The sequence below is a fragment of the Ranitomeya variabilis genome, chromosome 4 (genome assembly GCF_051348905.1).
Source record: "Ranitomeya variabilis isolate aRanVar5 chromosome 4, aRanVar5.hap1, whole genome shotgun sequence".
NCBI lineage: Eukaryota > Metazoa > Chordata > Amphibia > Anura > Dendrobatidae > Ranitomeya > Ranitomeya variabilis.
Genome location: NC_135235.1, coordinates 309,033,766 through 309,053,373, shown reverse-complemented (window position 1 = coordinate 309,053,373; position 19,608 = coordinate 309,033,766). Strand labels below are relative to the sequence as shown.

General features: G+C 42.4%; 1 protein-coding gene across 7 annotated transcripts in view; it reads right to left on the bottom strand.

Annotated features, from left to right (window-relative positions):
• Nucleotides 1-19,608, bottom strand: part of CAMTA1 (calmodulin binding transcription activator 1) — a 2,053,806-nt gene that overhangs the window by 460,096 nt on the left and 1,574,102 nt on the right. For all 7 annotated transcript variants that reach the window (XM_077250396.1, XM_077250399.1, XM_077250395.1 and 4 more), the window contains exon 6: nucleotides 6,053-6,206. In XM_077250396.1, the coding sequence (XP_077106511.1) occupies nucleotides 6,053-6,206 (154 nt within the window). The remainder of the gene's footprint in view (nucleotides 1-6,052; nucleotides 6,207-19,608) is intronic.

The following is a 19,608-nucleotide window of genomic DNA, read 5'->3' as shown; positions in this document are numbered from 1 at the left end:
CGGCAACTTAGGTGGGTAATAAACGCATAACAAACACACTAATGTAACGCCCACCTCTGCCCCTATTTAACGCTATTTTTATCCCATCTTCCAAAAACGTGGTGACAGGTTCCCTTTAAATAAAAAAGAACCTATAGATGTTTGGCATCTGCAAACTTGTACTGACCTGTAGAATCAAAATGGCAAGTAAGTTTTAGCATTTAGTGATCACGGTAAATGAAAAACCCAAAAAAACAATGGTGGAATTGCACTTCTTTTGCAATTTCTCCGCATTTGGATTTTTTTCACGTTTCCAGTACACTGTGTGGTTGAATCAATAGTGTCATTCGAAAGTACAACCCGTCTCTCAAAAAACAAGCCGTATTGACTGAAAAATAAAAAAAATGATGGCTTTGTGAAGAAGGGGCGCAAAAAACAAAAGTGCAAAAATGGAAGGTGGTGAAGGGGTTAAAGGCAACCTGTAGAAAATAATGCCTCGAATGTCTTTATTTTAATTTTCTAATCTTCCAACTTCTTAAGGTTTTCGTTAATTATTGGTAAATGACAGCCTTCACTGACACACCCCCAGGGTCCTTGCTAATTATGCAAACCACGCCCTTAGCATAGCCCCACCCACGAGGAGACCTACACTGCAGTTAATATTATGGTCCTTCTCATATAATGTGAATTCCACCCTAGTTGTGATAAAAGGTCCTATTCACTGACAATACAGAACACATATAGGGGTTACTTTGCACTGTTAGGCTCCTATCAGTTGCCTGTATTACAGATGCTTTTATATTTAAATTTTCAACATTGCCCATTAAATGAATACAAATTATGACAAGTCCTTCCTTAGTTCACATACCCACCCATGAATACTTATGTTACTTATAGTAATCTACTGTAAATAGTTCTATTCTGTGCCAATTATTATTTTTAATATTTATATTATACAGTGGGGCAAAAAATTATTTAGTCAGTCAACAATAGTGCAAGTTCCACCACTTAAAAAGATGAGAGGCGTCTGTAATTTACATCATAGGTAGACCTCAACTATGGGAGACAAACTGAGAAACAAAAATCCAGAAAATCACATTGTCTGTTTTTTTATCATTTTATTTGCATATTATGGTGGAAAATAAGTATTTGGTCAGAAACAAACAATCAAGATTTCTGGCTCTCACAGACCTGTAACTTCTTCTTTAAGAGTCTCCTCTTTCCTCCACTCATTACCTGTAGTAATGGCACCTGTTTAAACTTGTTATCAGTATAAAAAGACACCTGTGCACACCCTCAAACAGTCTGACTCCAAACTCCACTATGGTGAAGACCAAAGAGCTGTCAAAGGACACCAGAAACAAAATTGTAGCCCTGCACCAGGCTGGGAAGACTGAATCAGCAATAGCCAACCAGCTTGGAGTGAAGAAATCAATAGTGGGAGCAATAATTAGAAAATGGAAGACATTTAAGACCACTGATAATCTCCCTCGATCTGGGGCTCCACACAAAATCCCACCCCGTGGGGTCAGAATGATCACAAGAACGGTGAGCAAAAATCCCAGAACCACGTGGGGGGACCTAGTGAATGAACTGCAGAGAGCTGGGACCAATGTAACAAGGCCTACCATAAGTAACACACTACGCCACCATGGACTCAGATCCTGCAGTGCCAGACGTGTCCCACTGCTTAAGCCAGTACATGTCCGGGCCCGTCTGAAGTTTGCTAGAGAGCATTTGGATGATCCAGAGGAGTTTTGGGAGAATGTCCTATGGTCTGCTGAAACCAAACTGGAACTGTTTGGTAGAAACACAACTTGTCGTGTTTGGAGGAAAAAGAATACTGAGTTGCATCCATCAAACACCATACCTACTGTAAAGCATGGTGGTGGAAACATCATGCTTTGGGGTTGTTTCTCTGCAAAGGGGCCAGGACGACTGATCCGGGTACATGAAAGAATGAATGGGGCCATGTATCGTGAGATTTTGAGTGCAAACCTTCTTCCATCAGCAAGGGCATTGAAGATGAAACGTGGCTGGGTCTTTCAACATGACAATGATCCAAAGCACACCGCCAGGGCAACGAAGGAGTGGCTTCGTAAGAAGCTTTTCAAGGTCCTGGAGTGGCCTAGCCAGTCTCCAGATCTCAACCCTATAGAAAACCTTTGGAGGGAGTTGAAAGTCCGTGTTGCCAAGCGAAAAGCCAAAAACATCACTGCTCTAGAGGAGATCTGCATGGAGGAATGGGCCAACATACCAACAACAGTGTGTGGCAACCTTGTGAAAACTTACAGAAAACGTTTGACCTCTGTCATTGCCAACAAAGGATATATTACAAAGTATTGAGATGAAATTTTGTTTCTGACCAAATATTTATTTTCCACCATAATATGCAAATAAAATGATAAAAAAAACAGACAATGTGATTTTCTGGATTTTTTTTTCTCAGTTTGTCTCCCATAGTTGAGGTCTACCTATGATGTAAATAACAGACACCTCTCATCTTTTTAAGTGGTGGAACTTGCACTATTGCTGAATGGCTAAATACTTTTTTGCCCCACTGTATATCTATAAGGGTTTAGAGCTTTTTTTCTATGACAGCGCTCTAAATTCCCTGCCTAGGCATTCTTAAATTGCTAAATTTTGGCTGCCTGCAGCCGCCACCAGAGGAAGATTAAGAAATCCGCTTATACATTAAAATCAATAAATGAATTTATTAGCTCCCTCTAGTGGTGGCTTCCAACAGTCAGACCTTTATAAGTCACACTTGTCTTAAAGGTATCTGTCTGCAGATTTTTGCTATTTAATCTGAGAACAGCATAATGTAGGGGCCTGATACCAGCAGCTTGCTGTAATTTCAATACAATCAGAGTTTTATAAGCAAGAGTTTATCATTGCCCGACTAGATGCCCTGTGAAAACTAGTCCCACTAATCTGCATAACCCCACCCCCACGCAGATTGCTGAGAATGCACAGTGTACACAGGAAGCTGCCAGGTTATACAAAGCTCAGCATTCTGAGCACTGCTACATCTACAGCAGAGAAAACAGGGATTCTATCAAAACTACACTTAGCAGTTCAGTAAGTGATACATCGCTGGAATCAGGATCTCTGCCCCTACATCATGCTGCACTCAGATTCCATATTAATATACATTAATAGCTTGATTAACTGTATGCACTGGTTACCCATGATGGGGGCTGCAGAAGATACCCTTATCACCATCATTATCCTACTACAACCATCCTCATCAGCTTATGTATAAAATGAATACCATAGAAGAAAATTGCTGATCATAGACGGAGCATTCATAATCTAGCAAATATGTTTTTTTGGCATCTAGAAGGCTCCTTTAACAAACTTCTGCACACAATCCCAGTTACTTGGTAAACTTCTCAAAAGAGCTAATTAATAAAAAGTTCTTGTGAAAGCTGATCTAAAACAGCGAAGCATTGGGTGCCCCAGGGGTAACCGGTCCTGTTAACTGCAATTTAATAATAGGTTCAAAGCTATGGATTTTCCTTCTGTTTTCAAAAAAAAGTAATGATTAAGTTTACTTGCAATTTAATTTATTCCAGATTTTTGTTCCATTGCTCCGGCCCGCAGTTGATAGAAGAGCTGCGCTCCTCTGCACGGTAGTTTGCAATCAGCATTCAGTTCACTGTGCCTGTTTGTGCACTGAAAGCCAGCTGAGCGTTCCCAGCCCCAGACAACGAATGAAGCCGCATTCGGAGAGGATTTCAATGAACGTGATTATTAAATCATCAATATGGCAATTTTAGCGTCTGGAAACATTTTTTTGAAAACATGATTTTTTTTTTTTACAGCACAGAAAAGTTATTTCTATACTGTACACAATATGAAACTCTTAAAGGAGCAGTACCCTAAATTTAATGTGTGTGTGTGTTTGCATGATTGAAAAAAGCACATTAAAGGGATGGTCCAGGAGTAGAAAATCTTGGCTTTCAGAAACAGTCCCACACCTCTTCATTGAACAGCTCTGCTTAAGGGCTGTGCAGATGAATGCATTTTTGGTCTGTGTACGATCCAGACCAATGTTAGACTAGGAGACTGTGCACATGTTCAATTTTTTTCCTTACAGTTGATTCAAGGAAAAAAAATGCTGTTATTTGGATCACACTTGAATGAATGCGTGGATATAATTGGGCTGCACTCGGATGACATCTGAGTGCAGTTCGATTTCAATGGACTGACATAATGGAGACATTTTTTACTCCATCTTCTGCTCATGGGAGAGAATCGGATCACACTCCGATCAGAGTTTGATCAATTTGCATAATAGACACAATTCTCTCGGATGAGAGAATCTACGGTCGTCTCCACCTGCCCTTAGTGAAGTGAATGAGGCTGAGCTGTAGTACCGCATACAGCCTATGTAGTTAGTAGTAAAAAGCCCAACATATTCTAATTCTCAGCACTGTGTGAGAACAGCAGCCTCAAAACAATAAATAATAAAAATCGTAAATAATAGTAGTAATAGTAAATAATAAATAGGAAGAGTGTCGTGCGTGGCAGCAGCACTTCTCTTAAGGCTAGGGTCACATGACCAATTTTCTCTCATCTGAGAAAATCCATCTGATTTTGTTAATTGGAGCGTGATCAGAGTGTTATCTGATTTTATTATTGGTGGAGAAACTAATAAAAAGGTTCTCCACCTTCTCTAACTTGTCAATCTGTGAGAAAGAATCCGACTGCACTTGTATATCATCTCACTACGGTCCGATATTTTCCATCAGACACATAGAGTTGAATGGCCTGGTACCATCCGATTCTCCAAAGCTAATCGTGCATGCTGCAATGTTTTCCTCGGGCCGACTCTGTCTAAAGAAAAAATCAGACATCTGCACAGCCCCATAGAATAACATGGGGAGGAGTGCACAGCCCCATAGAATAACATGGGGAGGAGTGCACAGCCCCATAGAATAACATGGGGAGGAGTGCACAGCCCCATAGAATAACATGGGGAGGAGTGCAGTCCTCAAAACAATGGATAGTACTCGTCCAATTTTGAAGGCTGTGTGCGTGAGCCCTAAAGCTGAGCATATTACCTTTAAGAGCACCTATCACCAGTCTGGGATTGACTTTTTTTATTTAAGCAGAGGGCAGTCTCAGATTTTCATTTTTTTTTCAAACTAACACTCATCAGCAAAAGTGGACAGAAAGGTCCCCACTGCCCATTTAAAGGACCCGACTAGTAAAAGTTAGGTCCGAACTTCTGGTTTGCGGGATTCTGGTATGCAGAGTAGGAACCCATGACTCTGTAGCCATGTTTGTTGTGAAGGAGCGAGATCTGACATGTTGTGACGAGATCTCGCTCTCTGCACTAACCCAGCAACGACGCAAAGCTTTAGGAGGCAATGAGCGAGTGGTAACAGCTCTAATGATGCTGCTCTTCGGTAAATATTATTATTATTCATTTACATAGCACCATTGATTCCATGGTGCTGGACATGAGATACTTAGTAAAGCATTGCAAAGTGAAAGTTTTAATAGTAACAGAACAAAGATTACATGCGAGACTTCGATCTTTCCCAGCAATTGGGAAAGAATAGTGGGTTCTGGTCTTTTATGGGGGCATTAGGGACCCTTCAGGTCAATTTTTCTGATGACTGTTATTTTAATTATTACCAGTCTTAGGCTTTGTACCCTTTCTTTTAGATTAAAAGGGCAGACCGGTGACAGGGACTCTTTAAGCACCCGTTTATGCCAAAAATTAATAAAAAATTCTGCATTATGGAGGGCCCTGTGTATTTCCATCTTACAACCTATGGATAGGTCTGTGCTCTTTTTTTTTTTTTTTTCTTTAGAATTAATCATTCATGGTTATCTAATCCTGGTCATTCCTTTTAGCTTTGGTGTTGTATGGAATTGTGTTTGTGGTGGTTCCGCACTTTCTCCATATTGGTGTGACTTTTCAGCCGATACAAAAGGACAATGCTCATCATCGCGGCCCATAGACAATTGTTCTAAAGTTGGTCATGGAACCAGGCGCCAGAGGAGGACATACCAAGTAGACACCAAGGATGGTCCACGGAGCAGGTAGACTACTTACACATAGGTTTCAGCTGTCCTATTAGTTCTTCCTTTGTCCATTTTGCCCATTCCTTCTTGTCTGTGTTGATTGAACAAAGAATAGGACCGCATGGCTTCCCACAATCCTCTATGGCCGGGACATTCAAGTAATGAACCAATACAATATCAGGATTCTGGAAAAGAATAAAAAGGAAAAAGGTCATGCTAAATAGAACATATCCTCTCCGTGATATTCATATAACACCTGGAAAAGAAAAGTTAGCAAACTATGTTTGTGAGGCTTGAAAATTCTGAAACAATCCCATAATTTTGGGCTGGTGGTAACGCACAAATGTTTTTTTTTTAAGACATCCTTGAAGGATAAATAACATAAAAGATAACAAGAGCTAGCCATGAAATCTGAAACCAGAACTGAAAATATCTCATTTATCTCCTCTTAGCGGGAAGTTTCTGAATGACGTCAAATACGATCAATAATCTGTTCCCAAGTGACAGAATCCCATTATCAGATCTGTTTTGGGCCAAGAGCCTCCAAATAATGCTACGTCCTTGTTACACAGCAATCAAATCCTGGAAATGCTACATACCATACAGCCAACCCATGTCGCCACCCATGAAGGGCTCGATAGCCATCCCCATTTTTCATAACTTTTACAACTCTGCCCCCATTAAAAGAACTGAACTACAAACAAGATGGTATGGAATTGGTCATGGAAAGGGTTCTTTGGGTGAAACAAATACTTTAAACACCCTTATACTTTAGATATCTGATGGCTAAACCATTGGTAGCTATCTCTTCCCACTCCATTTGCACATGAACAACTTAAAATTTAGGATTAGCCTAGTGTTTATACGCTCTGTATGGGGAGAGTGGAGTCAGCCTCCACCATGCTAATCTGGAGGCGGATTGTCTGTCTGGAGAACAAAAGGATCGGCATTCAGTTTCATACTTAGTGAGTGTTCAGTGCGAATCCGAGTGTTCATGTGCATAGGGGAGCCGGAAAAGATTCTCTGTACAGGGTCATCTGTCTGGAAAGAAATGAGAGGTCCCCATACACGATAGTTAGTAGACTGATCCCACTGAAATTGTCATGTTCTCTCAGCTTAGAAGCCTTAAAGGCCTTGACCGCTTTATTTTCACACATTTTGGGGAAATCATTTTATGCCTCTTACTAACATATATGTATTACAGGTTCTCCTCCTGCACTTGTTAGTACAGTCTCCATCATAGACAACATAGAGTTCATGTTTTCAATGGTGGAGGAGGGTCATGTGACCATCTTTGTCCTCAGCCTCCTCCAATAGAAAGAGACTGCACATGAGAAAGCAGGTTTGTAATTGGTGGAGGCTCAGGACAGAGTTGGTCACATGACCCTCCTCCACCAGCAGCTATTGAGGAAGCAGGTTTGTAATTGGTGGAGGCTGAGGACAGAGTTGTCACATGACCCTCCTCCACCAGCAGCCAATGAGAACAGGAGCTCTGTGCAGTCTGTGATTAAACCAGTACTAATAAGTGCAGGAGGAGAACCTGTAATACTTAGAAATTAATAAGTGGCACAAAATCATGTCTTTAACATACCTGTTAAAATAAAAAAAGGAGGCCAACCCCTTTAAGCCATTTTGTCCTGTGCATGAAAACAACATCATTATCTTCCAATAATAAAGACACTTCATGTAACTATTCTGTAACAAGTTGAGAAATAAACACAGTTTGTGGTACTCTTTGTAGCCAACAATGCGCACTGCCCCCGTAGTACTTTACAATAGATTAGGAGGAACTACATCCAACAGTTCATTGAAAGGCCTTGATTTAATGCTACTAATGAAACCAATCCTCATCATTTTCGAAATTACTTCTCTCCAAATTCTTTGCTAAAATTATAGATAATTATTACTTTCAGCTAATCCTGCAATACCCACTTATCTTAATTCCCCAATTCCAACTTTTTAGCGAAAATAGTGATCTGCCACAATTACATCCCACTGACACGGCTTCATTAGTGCAAACACCAAACTAATGTTTACTTTTCCTGAATGAATCCCTTTAATAGGCTGAAGCAATAATAATATATACTGGCGAGTTTCCATGGAAACTGCAGGAGACACAATAACAAACATGCAGTTGAGATATCTATAGCCCTCACCAGCTTATCAGTGTGCAACTATGTTACTAATTTAGTAATGTAACAAAAAATGTATTGCAATAATAACAAGTTGGGAGAAAATATCATGCACTGAGAACATAGTGATATAGCGTGTAAAAATATTATTACTATAATACTTACCTTATTGTACAAAATTATAACTACTATAATACTGCCTCCTATGTACAAGAATATAACTACTATAATACTGCCCCTATGTACAAGAATATAACTACTATAATACTGCCCCTATGTACAAGAATATACTGTATCTACTATAATACTGCTCCTATGTACAAGAATATAACTACTATAATACTGCCCCTATGTACAAGAATATAACTACTATAATACTGCCCCTATGTACAAGAATATATCTACTATAATACTGCCTCCTATGTACAAGAATATAACTACTATAATACTGCCCCTATGTACAAGAATATATCTACTATAATACTGCCTCCTATGTACAAGAATATAACTACTATAATACTGCTCCTATGTACAAGAATATAACTACTATAATACTGCCCCTATGTACAGGAATATAACTACTATAATACTGCCCCCTATGTACAAGAATATAACTACTATAATACTGCCTCTTATGTACAAGACTATAACTACTATAATACTGCCCCTATGTACAAGAATATAACTACTATAATACTGCCCCATGTACAAGAATATAACTACTATAATACTGCTCCTATGTACAAGAATATAACTACTATAATACTGCCCCTATGTACAAGAATATAACTACTATAATACTGTCCCTATGTACAAGAATATAACTACTATAATACTGCCCCTATGTACAAGAATATAACTACTAAAATACTGCACCCTATGTACAAGAATATAACTACTATAATACTGCCCCATGTACAAGAATATAACTACTATAATACTGCCCCATGTACAAGAATATAGCTACTATAATACTGCCCCCTATGTACAAGAATATAACTACTATAATACTGCCCCCCATGTACAAGAATATAACTACTATAATACTGCCCCTATGTACAAGAATATATCTACTATAATACTGCTTTTATAGATAAGAAAATATCTGGTAATGTATTGACTGCCTCTGCATATGATTTTAAGCAGAATATTTATGCCTGATTTGATTTACTTTTTTTTTTGTTTAACTATTTACTGTTGCCTTCTCTTTTTATACATGAAAACACTTCAACCATGATTTCAGCTCCATTTCCAGAACTGCAGTATACATCTCACTGTACTCATACTCTGACGTTCTTTTCACTAGATCTTGTATTTTCAGGCATTTTGACCTAAAAAGCTGGTTGAAGACTGGATGATCCTCTTATGCTCTGAGTGTATTTACTTTGCTCAGTGCACGTCTATTGCCACTTGATACCCGAGTTTCTGGGAAGACATTAGACTAGAGAGGAGGTTTTTTTTATATGATGTTTAAATGATTTGGCCACTAAAATGCGTGAGGCGCCAGCACTATTACATTAAATGTTAATTTTGGAATTTTGCTGATTTGTATGTCTACTTTATCCTTATCATCTATCTGTCTATCTAATTATCTATCTTTTATCTATCCATCTATCTATTATCTATCTATTATCTTTATCTATCTATCTGTTCTCTATCTATCTATCTATCTATCTATCTATCTATCTATCTATCTATCTATCTATTATCTATCTATCTATCTATCTATTATCTATCTATGTAATATCTATCTTTCTATCTATCTATCTATCTATTATCTTTATCTATCTGTTATCTGTCTATTATCTATCTATCTATTACACTGGTCAACAGCATTTTTGGTGCCAAAGATATTTCATCGAATTTAGGGTATTTTTGGGGTGCTGATTCTGAATATGTCATCAGTTTTGCCAGATTGGCTCAAGTTTTTGAGATTTTTGGTATCTTATTTATAGCACTTGTTGGTAAATGCGACACATCATCTCATTAATTTCTTTGGATTAGTACTTGAACTGAGCAGTTCTCAATATAGTTTTGTGTTAATTAGTGTTCTAAAAGTTTGTTCATAGCTTGATTTTTGCACTAACTTTATGTTGTTGTCTGTTTTCCAGTGAAAAGCATGAACTCATCAAGAAGAAGTTGTCTTAACGATCCAGACTCATTCTGTTACATTTGTGGTGAATACACACTGCCAAAACATAGAAGAAACATAACAGACTTCATAAAAAAAAGTGTATTTTGCCTATTTTGGGGTTATGCTTGGGGACCAAGACAAGTTTGATGACTGTTATTTATGGTAAACACAGGTACAGGCACATCTTCACAATGAGGGACAGGCCTTCTTGCAGATTCCATGTTACTCCCATTTTCGTTTCTTATGCTTATTGAATCCTTGCACTTGCACTGCACAGAAATAACAGTCATCATGATGATTTTTTGGCTCTCTCCACACCATTGGAACACCAAATTTGAAGCTTTTTCTTTGTCCTTTGCTCCATTTTCGTAATAATTCGATACATGCTTTGCACACTATGTGTGGTGCCCAAAACTGCCATGTGGGTCTAAATTAAACCACAGATTTTCACCTAAAGAAAGGAGTGCTGCCTTCTTTTTCTAATGTCAATGGATCTTTTTGCATAGTGGATGGATTGAAGTGAAGGCTTGTGCACCCGACAGTATATATTGTGCTGTTCCGCTTTTTTGGTTCTAACTTACTATCTAGCTATCAGTATATGAGTGGTCATAACCATGGATACCTAAGCTACTGCAATGCTCTGCACATGGGGTAAGCGACGTAGCTAATTAGAAGAACTATACTCCATTTCTAATTGTAAGTATTTGATAATATTATTATTACATCTACTGCATATTGGCATATGATCTTGGAGATGAGAATACCGCTTTAATCCCAGGACATCAGTGTTGTGAAGCAGGAGATTTAACCATTGTGACACCATTCTACCCTTACATAAAGTAGTTTAATAAGTATATCATTATTTGTATAATTACTATTATTATTACTCTTCCTACGGCTACTAATAATAATAGTAAAATGATGCTATGTCCCCTTTAAACAAATTATAGACTTGCAGATTATATAGCATTTCTTCAAATGGTAAAAATCGGTTTAATAGAAGAAAACCCTTATTATATACTTTAACCCTAAGCAGAATGTTCGCACTATTACACGTCAATCTCCAAAGCGACATCTCTGCAAATGGCTGCTATTTGAAGTACTGGATGGTACATTACCGCAAGAAATGTGTTCTGTAATCAGTTAAGGCGTTTTGATTCATTGTTATTTCCTAAGGCAGCACAAAGTCATGTCGCTTATTCTCTACCGGTAAGAATAGTGCCTTCTTTATAGAAATGGCACGTAGATAGAATACTTTTAAGAGTGCGGTTATATCTTTTATGCTGCACTGGCAAAGTGAGGAGCAACAGATTTACTATGTACACATGTATCCCAGCACCATATAATATAATGTTACGAGCACTTGGGTCCTTCAAGACGTAAAGGAGTCTTACACTTTGCACTCTCTTTTCGTTAGTAGGGTCCCTAGGTAATAAGTTGATCACTGGTTCCCAATATCTCAGAAATTGGTTGGGGTAACAAGTGTTTATTTATCACTGCAGTGCCTCCGCAGGGCAAAGGAAGAATTGCACAGACAATCTGTGACATCGGTGGAAGCTTCTGAATCGCTGGCAGGAGCAATCTGTGACCAATCTGTGCCGGCAGAGATCGGCGCCGGGAACGACAGGCAGGTAGGTAGCAATTACCTGCCTGTTAGCTCTTAGGCGTGTGGTATAAAAAAAAATAGTCGTCGATAAACCCTTTGAGTTGTTTTTCCTGCCAATGGCCATTTTCCACATGACCACTTTTAAAGAGAATCTGTGACCTTTAAAAATGACAATTTCTGGGATATCCTTTCTTCACGCTCTATGACCCTCCTAAAAATATATCAATATATTAACAAATGGGTGTTGTCTCTTGTGCGTGTGACCTGGCACAGGCTGCTATTGTTCAAGTAGTGCCGCCAGACAAGATTAATAGTAAGAACCATTCAAATCCTTCACGAATTTCTAAAAAAAATTGATAAAAACAACCTTCAAAAATTACTAAAATAATCAATAATTTACTAAATTAGTAGAGTTTTCGCGAATTGAATACCATCGTACACGACAGTGGTCTGCTGGCTCGAGAAAGGAGTCCACACTCTAATTCGGCTCTTACTTTAATTTGCCATCTGATGTCAAAAGGAAAACAGTTTGTGTAGTTTTATTGCAGGTCATGTTCTTACGAAAAACTGATAAAACCTGTAACCTTTTCAGAGCCAATCAATAACACAGTTATCGTTTTTTGGGAAACAGCGCCACTCTTGTCTTAGGGCGTGTCAGGTATTGCAGTGTATGGGCCTGTATGGCAATATGAGATATGCACCATGGACAAGATTTCTGAAATAAAGCAACCCCCTTTGTATTATCATGGACAATCCCTTTAATATAAAGGTAACAATCAATATTCCGGTGCTTCCTAATGTTACATTTTGGGGAAACAAAATGGTCTCCTCAAACCAAAAATTTCCAGCATTTATGAATATAACTATAACATAAATATTGGTGACTTTCTCCAGGCATGATGGGGGTTGTATTTTTGCAACAGCCGGAGAGGTGGGATAGAGATCAAAATAAAGTTTTTATTAAAAATTGTTTTTTATTCTATTCAACCAGATTTATTTGTAAGAAATGTACGAGCCCTTTAAATGACCTTCGAAATGTCAGATGGTGATTTCCCTGACTCGTACAGTAACTGCGGCCAACGTTACAGTCAATCAGATGTCCTCTTATGAAACTGTACAAATGATTTGGTCACAATTGACCTTCATTAGTCCAACAGCCTTTTACCGATGTAACATTACAATAAAATATTTCATTAGCTCCTATTTTCGCTGCTTAACGACACTTACCCGTTGCAGAGATATAGACATCTCTATTCAATAGCTAGTCATTTCAGAAATCGCTTCTTACCAAATAATTGAATCTCCTCTGTTACAAAAATGACTATTTGGTTATTACAGCTGAATTGGAAAAGAAGACGACACTTGTGCATAAAAGTTCATCCCGAATGTTGCACAGTAGAGATCCTGCCGCGGAAAACAACAGCTGTCCTGTCTTGTGATGAGCGAACGTGCTGGGATAAGGTGTCATCTGAGCATGCTTGGGTCCCATCTGAGTGTCTTCAGCATGCTCGAAAAATATGTATGAGTCCCTGCAGCTTCATGTCTCAATAGCTGCAACACATGCAGGAATGTCCTGTTTGGTAAGAAATCCATGCATGTGTTCCAGCTGTTGAACAGCCGTGAGACATGGAGCCGCGAGAACGTGAACATATTTTTCAAGCACGCCGAAGACACTTGGTTAGGACCCGAGCATGCTCAGATAAGACCTTGTCCGAGCACGTATGCTCATCACTAGTCCAAAAGGCACCATATTAGGGGACTCTTTTAATCTTTGCCATGGGGTCTGTTCTCTTTTGAATATCCCAATGCCTTCAGACTATGGCGATGGTCACCTTGCGATTCAGCTTATGGTCAGTGGCTCTGTTAGGGCTTAAATCTGAAGCCCTGGAAAACAGGATTCGGACGTTGGAGCTGATGGGACCGTTGACTGCAATATTGCACAGGGAGACATTATTTTCGTCCATATACAACAACTTGAGGTTGGCACCAAGACCGGGCTAGCCAAGCTTTGGTACCAGCCTGAAACAGGCAAAAGTGATGTCCTGTGATGTCCGAAGGTGCAAAAGGTTCGGTAAGGCCGGGGTCACACTTGTGAGTGCAATGCTAGAAACTCGCGTGAGTCTCGCGCATCAATACCCGGCACAGCCACCGGCACTCAGTACCGGAGTGTGCGGCTCCATGTATTTCTATGCAGCTGAACGTTCCGGTCCCGAGTGCCGGCGGCTGTGCCGGGTATTGAATTGAGAGACTCACGCGAGTTTCTAGCATTGCACTCACAAGTGTGACCCCAACCTTATACTTTTCCTCTGATTGTTCCACTCCTGGTTTTGGCTATAAATACTGATGTAAAATACTGACCAAATACTGCTAGTGTGACCATGGCCCAAGTATTAGGTGTGATCGGGGTGGCTGGGAGATCCCTGACAGATGGGTACAAAATGTTCTTCTTTGGTTCGATAGAAGTGTTCTTGGCATCTAAAATTCCCGCTGACCTTTCTGGATCCCTTTATGCCGTTCACCGCGGCTCTGTAATAATTAGTCATCTGCAGATTAGAAAATTCTCCTGTTACAAATAATTGCTCAGGTAGTCGGCTGCCTGATCAAAGCACTAAGCTGTGTACATAGCCAAAAAGCGTGAAAACAGTGAAGACTCTCAGCCTCATCGGGCTGGATGATATCGCCATAGGACAGCCGTGTCAATAGGAACGTGGAGGGAAACGGCTGTAATTATACGGCAGCGCGTTCACAGATCAAAGCTCTTTGCAGGAAAGATCAATTTGTTTGATCAGTTCGCAGGCACCTGCTGGGCGGCGCGGCTGTAATATGCAGGAGCCCTCCGTGCCCGCTGAAACACGCCACCGAGCGACTTTACAGATAAAACCTATTCCAACAAGTGCAGGGATTTATTATAGGGAGAATAAGCGGGTGCGGTACTCCATCACCAGCCTCTACATCTGAACAGTGACTTATAGTGAACATGGTGGGAAAAAATACATATGGTAGTAGAAATCTACTTGCTATCAGTGATTGGTGACATTCTTCTTTACCCGAACCATCCTAAGGCCATGTTCACACACTAAGTATTTGGTCAGCATTTCACATCAGTATTTGTAAGCCAAAAAGTATAATAGAAATCCGTCACCATTTCTGTATTTATCACCCACTCCTGGTTTTGGCTTACAAATACTGCTGTAAAATACTGACCAAATATTGAACGTGTGAACGTGGTCTTAGCCAATTATGCTTACACAGCTGAGGGTTTGTTCCAGTGTCTCAGCCTATTGAATGACACTTGCTACAGGCTGATACATTGTAACAAATTGCCAGATTTCAAGTGTCTACATCTGACTTTACCTTTTTTTTTATTTACCACCATTGATTATAGAGACTTTACAACAGGATCAGACTACAACTAAGGATTAGTTGTAGTCTGTAACAATGACAACACATAGATCTGCGTAGGAGCTGTATACACAAAACGGTATTGATTTTTTTAATGCATTGGAGCAATACAATGGCTGCAAAAGTGCACACACCCTTTTCTCTTTGTCTTTGCTCCATGCAGCTTGGCCCTGGGTAAAAATCTGATCCAGAACTATATATTAATAGTTGGGGATTGTGACCCCCTTAATGGGAACAGTGAGTCGTCTCTAGCGTACAATATATACGGAATAATATCGTTCCTTCCAGATTTCCAGGACCGCGATGAGATACGAGGCTCATTGGCACCGCTGAATTACGGGAACAATAGCAGAAATATGAACCTATTAATAAGACTTTCCCTTTGATAAATATTTATTTTCCCTTGAAATACTCCGGTAATGTCGTCTTGATACATTAAATACTGCCCAAGGTGTTGTCGGAAGATATTGAACGCGCTAATTAAATGACAATCAAGTCACCCTGGAAACAATGTAATTGAAATGCGCACTTACATCATGATACACTGCCAGGGAGAGCTGCCGCACTTGAACTCGGCCTCAAAATTTCACAGGGAGTATTAATTAGAGCGAAATTGTCTTGTTTATTGAGTGATGTGTCGCATGCTGGCGAGGCCGGGCTAAGGAACGAGCACAAAAGGCGTCCTTCCTTGGGAATATGCAGACCAGCCATGGATGGATTTCCCTGCTTTGCTGCATCCATAAAAGAACTGGGTCCATAATAACAGGGGCTAATAATAATTCCCCAAAGGTCCATGCATCCTGCTGCACATCATATTTCATATGATCCTAAATCTGACTTTAGAGCTCATGCAGACGCCCCTGGATCTTGGGCTCCCTTATCTCTTGGACCCCTGGTTGAACTAATGGTATGTCCTCCCTTGCTGTATGGATGAGTTCTTCCTTACCTTTCCCTGACATATGCTTTGATGGGTGGTACACGATGACCGCATTTAAAAAAAACATGATTTTATGATACTCTGCAGGGAGATATTTATGCTATGTTATTTTGTTAACATGAAGCCACCACTAGAGGGAGCTATCTTCATAAACTGAGAGCAGTAGAACCTTTATGTTGAGGGTGCCCTCTAGTGGTGGCTGCAGTGAGCAGCAGGCGCAGCAGCCATGTCCTTGCTTTATGTTACGTGTCGGTGTTCTTAGCGGATCTTGGTAGATGTAGTACTTTACCCCGTCGGTGCTAATGCCTGTTCTAGATAGACCCAGCTGTTACACAGGAAACTATTCCACCTGGTAACCCTTCAGAGCAGACAGCTTTCTCCTGTCAATTTAAGACTACATTTTTTTTTCAGTCACCAATTATGTTTTGAACGATTTTTTGCCGTTGACGGGCGAGCCCCGATACTGCAGGGAGAGCGCCGGTGAGTAATTCCACTGTGTACGGATCAAGTGTTGCAGACATGCAATTTTAGCTTAAAGCCATGCGTGATAGCTAATCTAAAGCAATTTAAATATCTACAAATAGCAATTGAGTTTTGTGCCCTGTTTACTGTTTGGCCCAACAAATCACATGCGCCTGAGTGAGCTACACTTGGGTGAGCGGAGGATGCTGACAAAGGACTTTCATCCCTTCTGAAGACGCCGAGCTTCTTAACACTGCACACATTCTCACTTAAAGGCGGCCCAAGGCAGCGTTCTCTGCCAGCATAGCAGTTCCCAGCCGTCACACCTGTAATCAAATGCCTTCCACGAAGCATCCCCCAGCACCATCTTAGGGGACGTAGATCCAGTATAAATGTACATCTCTGCTTACAGAGAAGATCTAAATAAGAAGTCACTGTATACTATATATATGTATTACTGATCCTGTACTGATCCTGAGTTACCTCCTGTATTATACTCCAGAGCTGCACTCACTATTCTGCCGGTGCAGTCAATGTGTACATACATTACATTACTGATCCTGAGTTACATCCTGTATTATACTCCAGAGCTGCACTCACTATTCTGCTGGTGCAGTCACTGTGTACATACATTACATTACTGATCCTGTACCGATCCTGAGTTACATCCTGTATTATACCCAGAGCTGCACTCACTATTCTGCTGGTGCAGTCACTGTGTACATACAGTACATTACTGATCCTGTACTGATCCCGAATTACATCCTGTATTATACCCCAGAGCTGCACTCACTATTCTGATGGTGCAGTCACAGTGTACATACATTACATTACTGGTCCTGTACTGATCCTGAGTTACATCCTGTATTATACTCCAGAGCTGCACTCACTATTCTGCTGGTGCAGTCACTGTGTACATACATTACATTACTGATCCTGTACTGATCCAAAGTTACATCCTGTATTATACTCCAGAGCTGCACTCGCTATAATGCTGGTGCAGTCATTGTGTACATACATTAGATTACTGATCCTGTACTGATCCTGAGTTACATTCTGTATTATACTCCAGAGCTGCACTCACTATATTGCTGGTGCAGTCACTGTGTACGTACATTACATTACTGATCCTGTACTGATCCAGATGGGGGCCGGAACAAAGCGCAGCTGGGAGGAGGCCCCCCATGACTGCTTTGAGCCGGCGGGCTTTTTTAAATGATGCTACGGCTGGGGATAGGAGAAGGGAAAAGGGGGAGGGGTTTTAGAAGGGGAGTTAGTAGGGAAAGTGCGGGAAAACCGCCATTCCCTACCTGAATCCAGAAGAAGGAAGAAGTCCAGGATGGCGTCGGCGGAGTCCATGCTGGCCCAGCTCCGAGAGATGGCCAGATCGAGAAGAGGGGGCTGGCTTGAGGCCCAGCTGTCCTCCATCATTGGTGCCGCAGGAGGATCCAGGCAGAGTTTACGGGGCAGGAGGACCAGGCCCCCAGAGAGACTATCTCCGGATCTCCCGGCGCGTGGCAGGCGCAGGCTCTGGAGCCCCTCCAGGGACCCTGCGGGCGGTGAGTCCAGCGGCGCTGCCTCCCCCGGCCGCTCCCGCACCGGCAGGAATCCCAGCACCCGGCCTGCACGCGCCGGGCGTCGGACTCAGGACACCGCCGCTGCTGCTGGGAGCGCCGGACCGGAAGTGCGGCCTGCGCGATCCAGGCAGAGCGCAGCCGCAGCTTCCTCCGCTCCTGGCAGGTCCCCAGATAACAGCGGGCGTGCGGCCGCCGGTCCTCCAGCTACATCCGGTGTCCCAGCGTACAGGGGCAGGGCGGCCGGCGCTTCCCCTGCCCCCGCTTCACCTGCCCCCACCAGATCCACAGGGCCCAGGGGGCGAGCGGCGGCAAGGAGAGGGAGAGCAGCGCGGACAGGAAGAGCAGCCCAGCCAGGCAGAGCGACGCAGCCAGGAGGAGCAGCAGGAGGAACAACAAGTCCAGGAGGAGCAGCACGGCCGGGACGAGCAGCGGCAGGAACAGTCAGGAATTCGGCCCCTTTACCTGCGGCAGGCACCCACAGTCCATCACCTCTCAGGGTGCCTGCTGGGATGTCCACAAGGAGTGCGCAGGCGGCGGACGGTCAACGGTCAGGAGATCTTCTGCGTCCCGCCTATATGCAACGGCGCAGCGGAGGGAGAGTTGCAGGCAGCAGTGTCGAGCTGCCTGCGAGGGAGCAAAGATCGTTACTCGACCGGGCGGGCTCGCCCGGGTTGGAACGCGGGGATCGGTCACGGTCGCCCAGGAGATCTCAGGAACATAGAGCAGCGTTTACCCGTTACCCATCGGGCGGTGAGGTGGCGGGGGATACTGTCGGCGGACGGAGGAGTGGATCGATACAGCAGCTACAGCACGCTCGGGTCCCCCCTGGTGACGAGGAGGCCAGGGGCGCGGGCCTGGGGCAGAGAGGGCTAACGGCGCAGCAGTTCCAGTACGCTCGGGTCCCCCCTGGTGACGAGGAGGCCAGGGGCGCGGGCCTGGGGCAGAGAGGGCTAACGGCGCAGCAGTTCCAGCACGCTCGGGTCCCCCCTGGTGACGAGGAGGCCAGGGGCGCGGGCCTGGGGCATCAACGCGGCGACGAGAGGTTGGAGTCCAGCGGTGATAGTCGCGTGAGGTCGGAGCGCCAGGGATCCGGAGGTCCGGCTGGCGGGGACACAGCACCCGCGCAGCCTTGTGAGTATGCCTCTATGTCTGGTTTGTCGCCCGCAGGGGCCGGGTTGCAGGAAAGTAGGAGCGGTCGGGTGGCGGTGTGTGAGGAACGGCAGAGGAGTGGGCCGATTGTGGCTGAGGTGCCAGGTATGCAGGTCTTATTGCAGGGTATGTCGCAGATTTTGCGTAGATTAGAGGGAGGGTCGGCGGCTGGGGTTGCCGCATCGCCG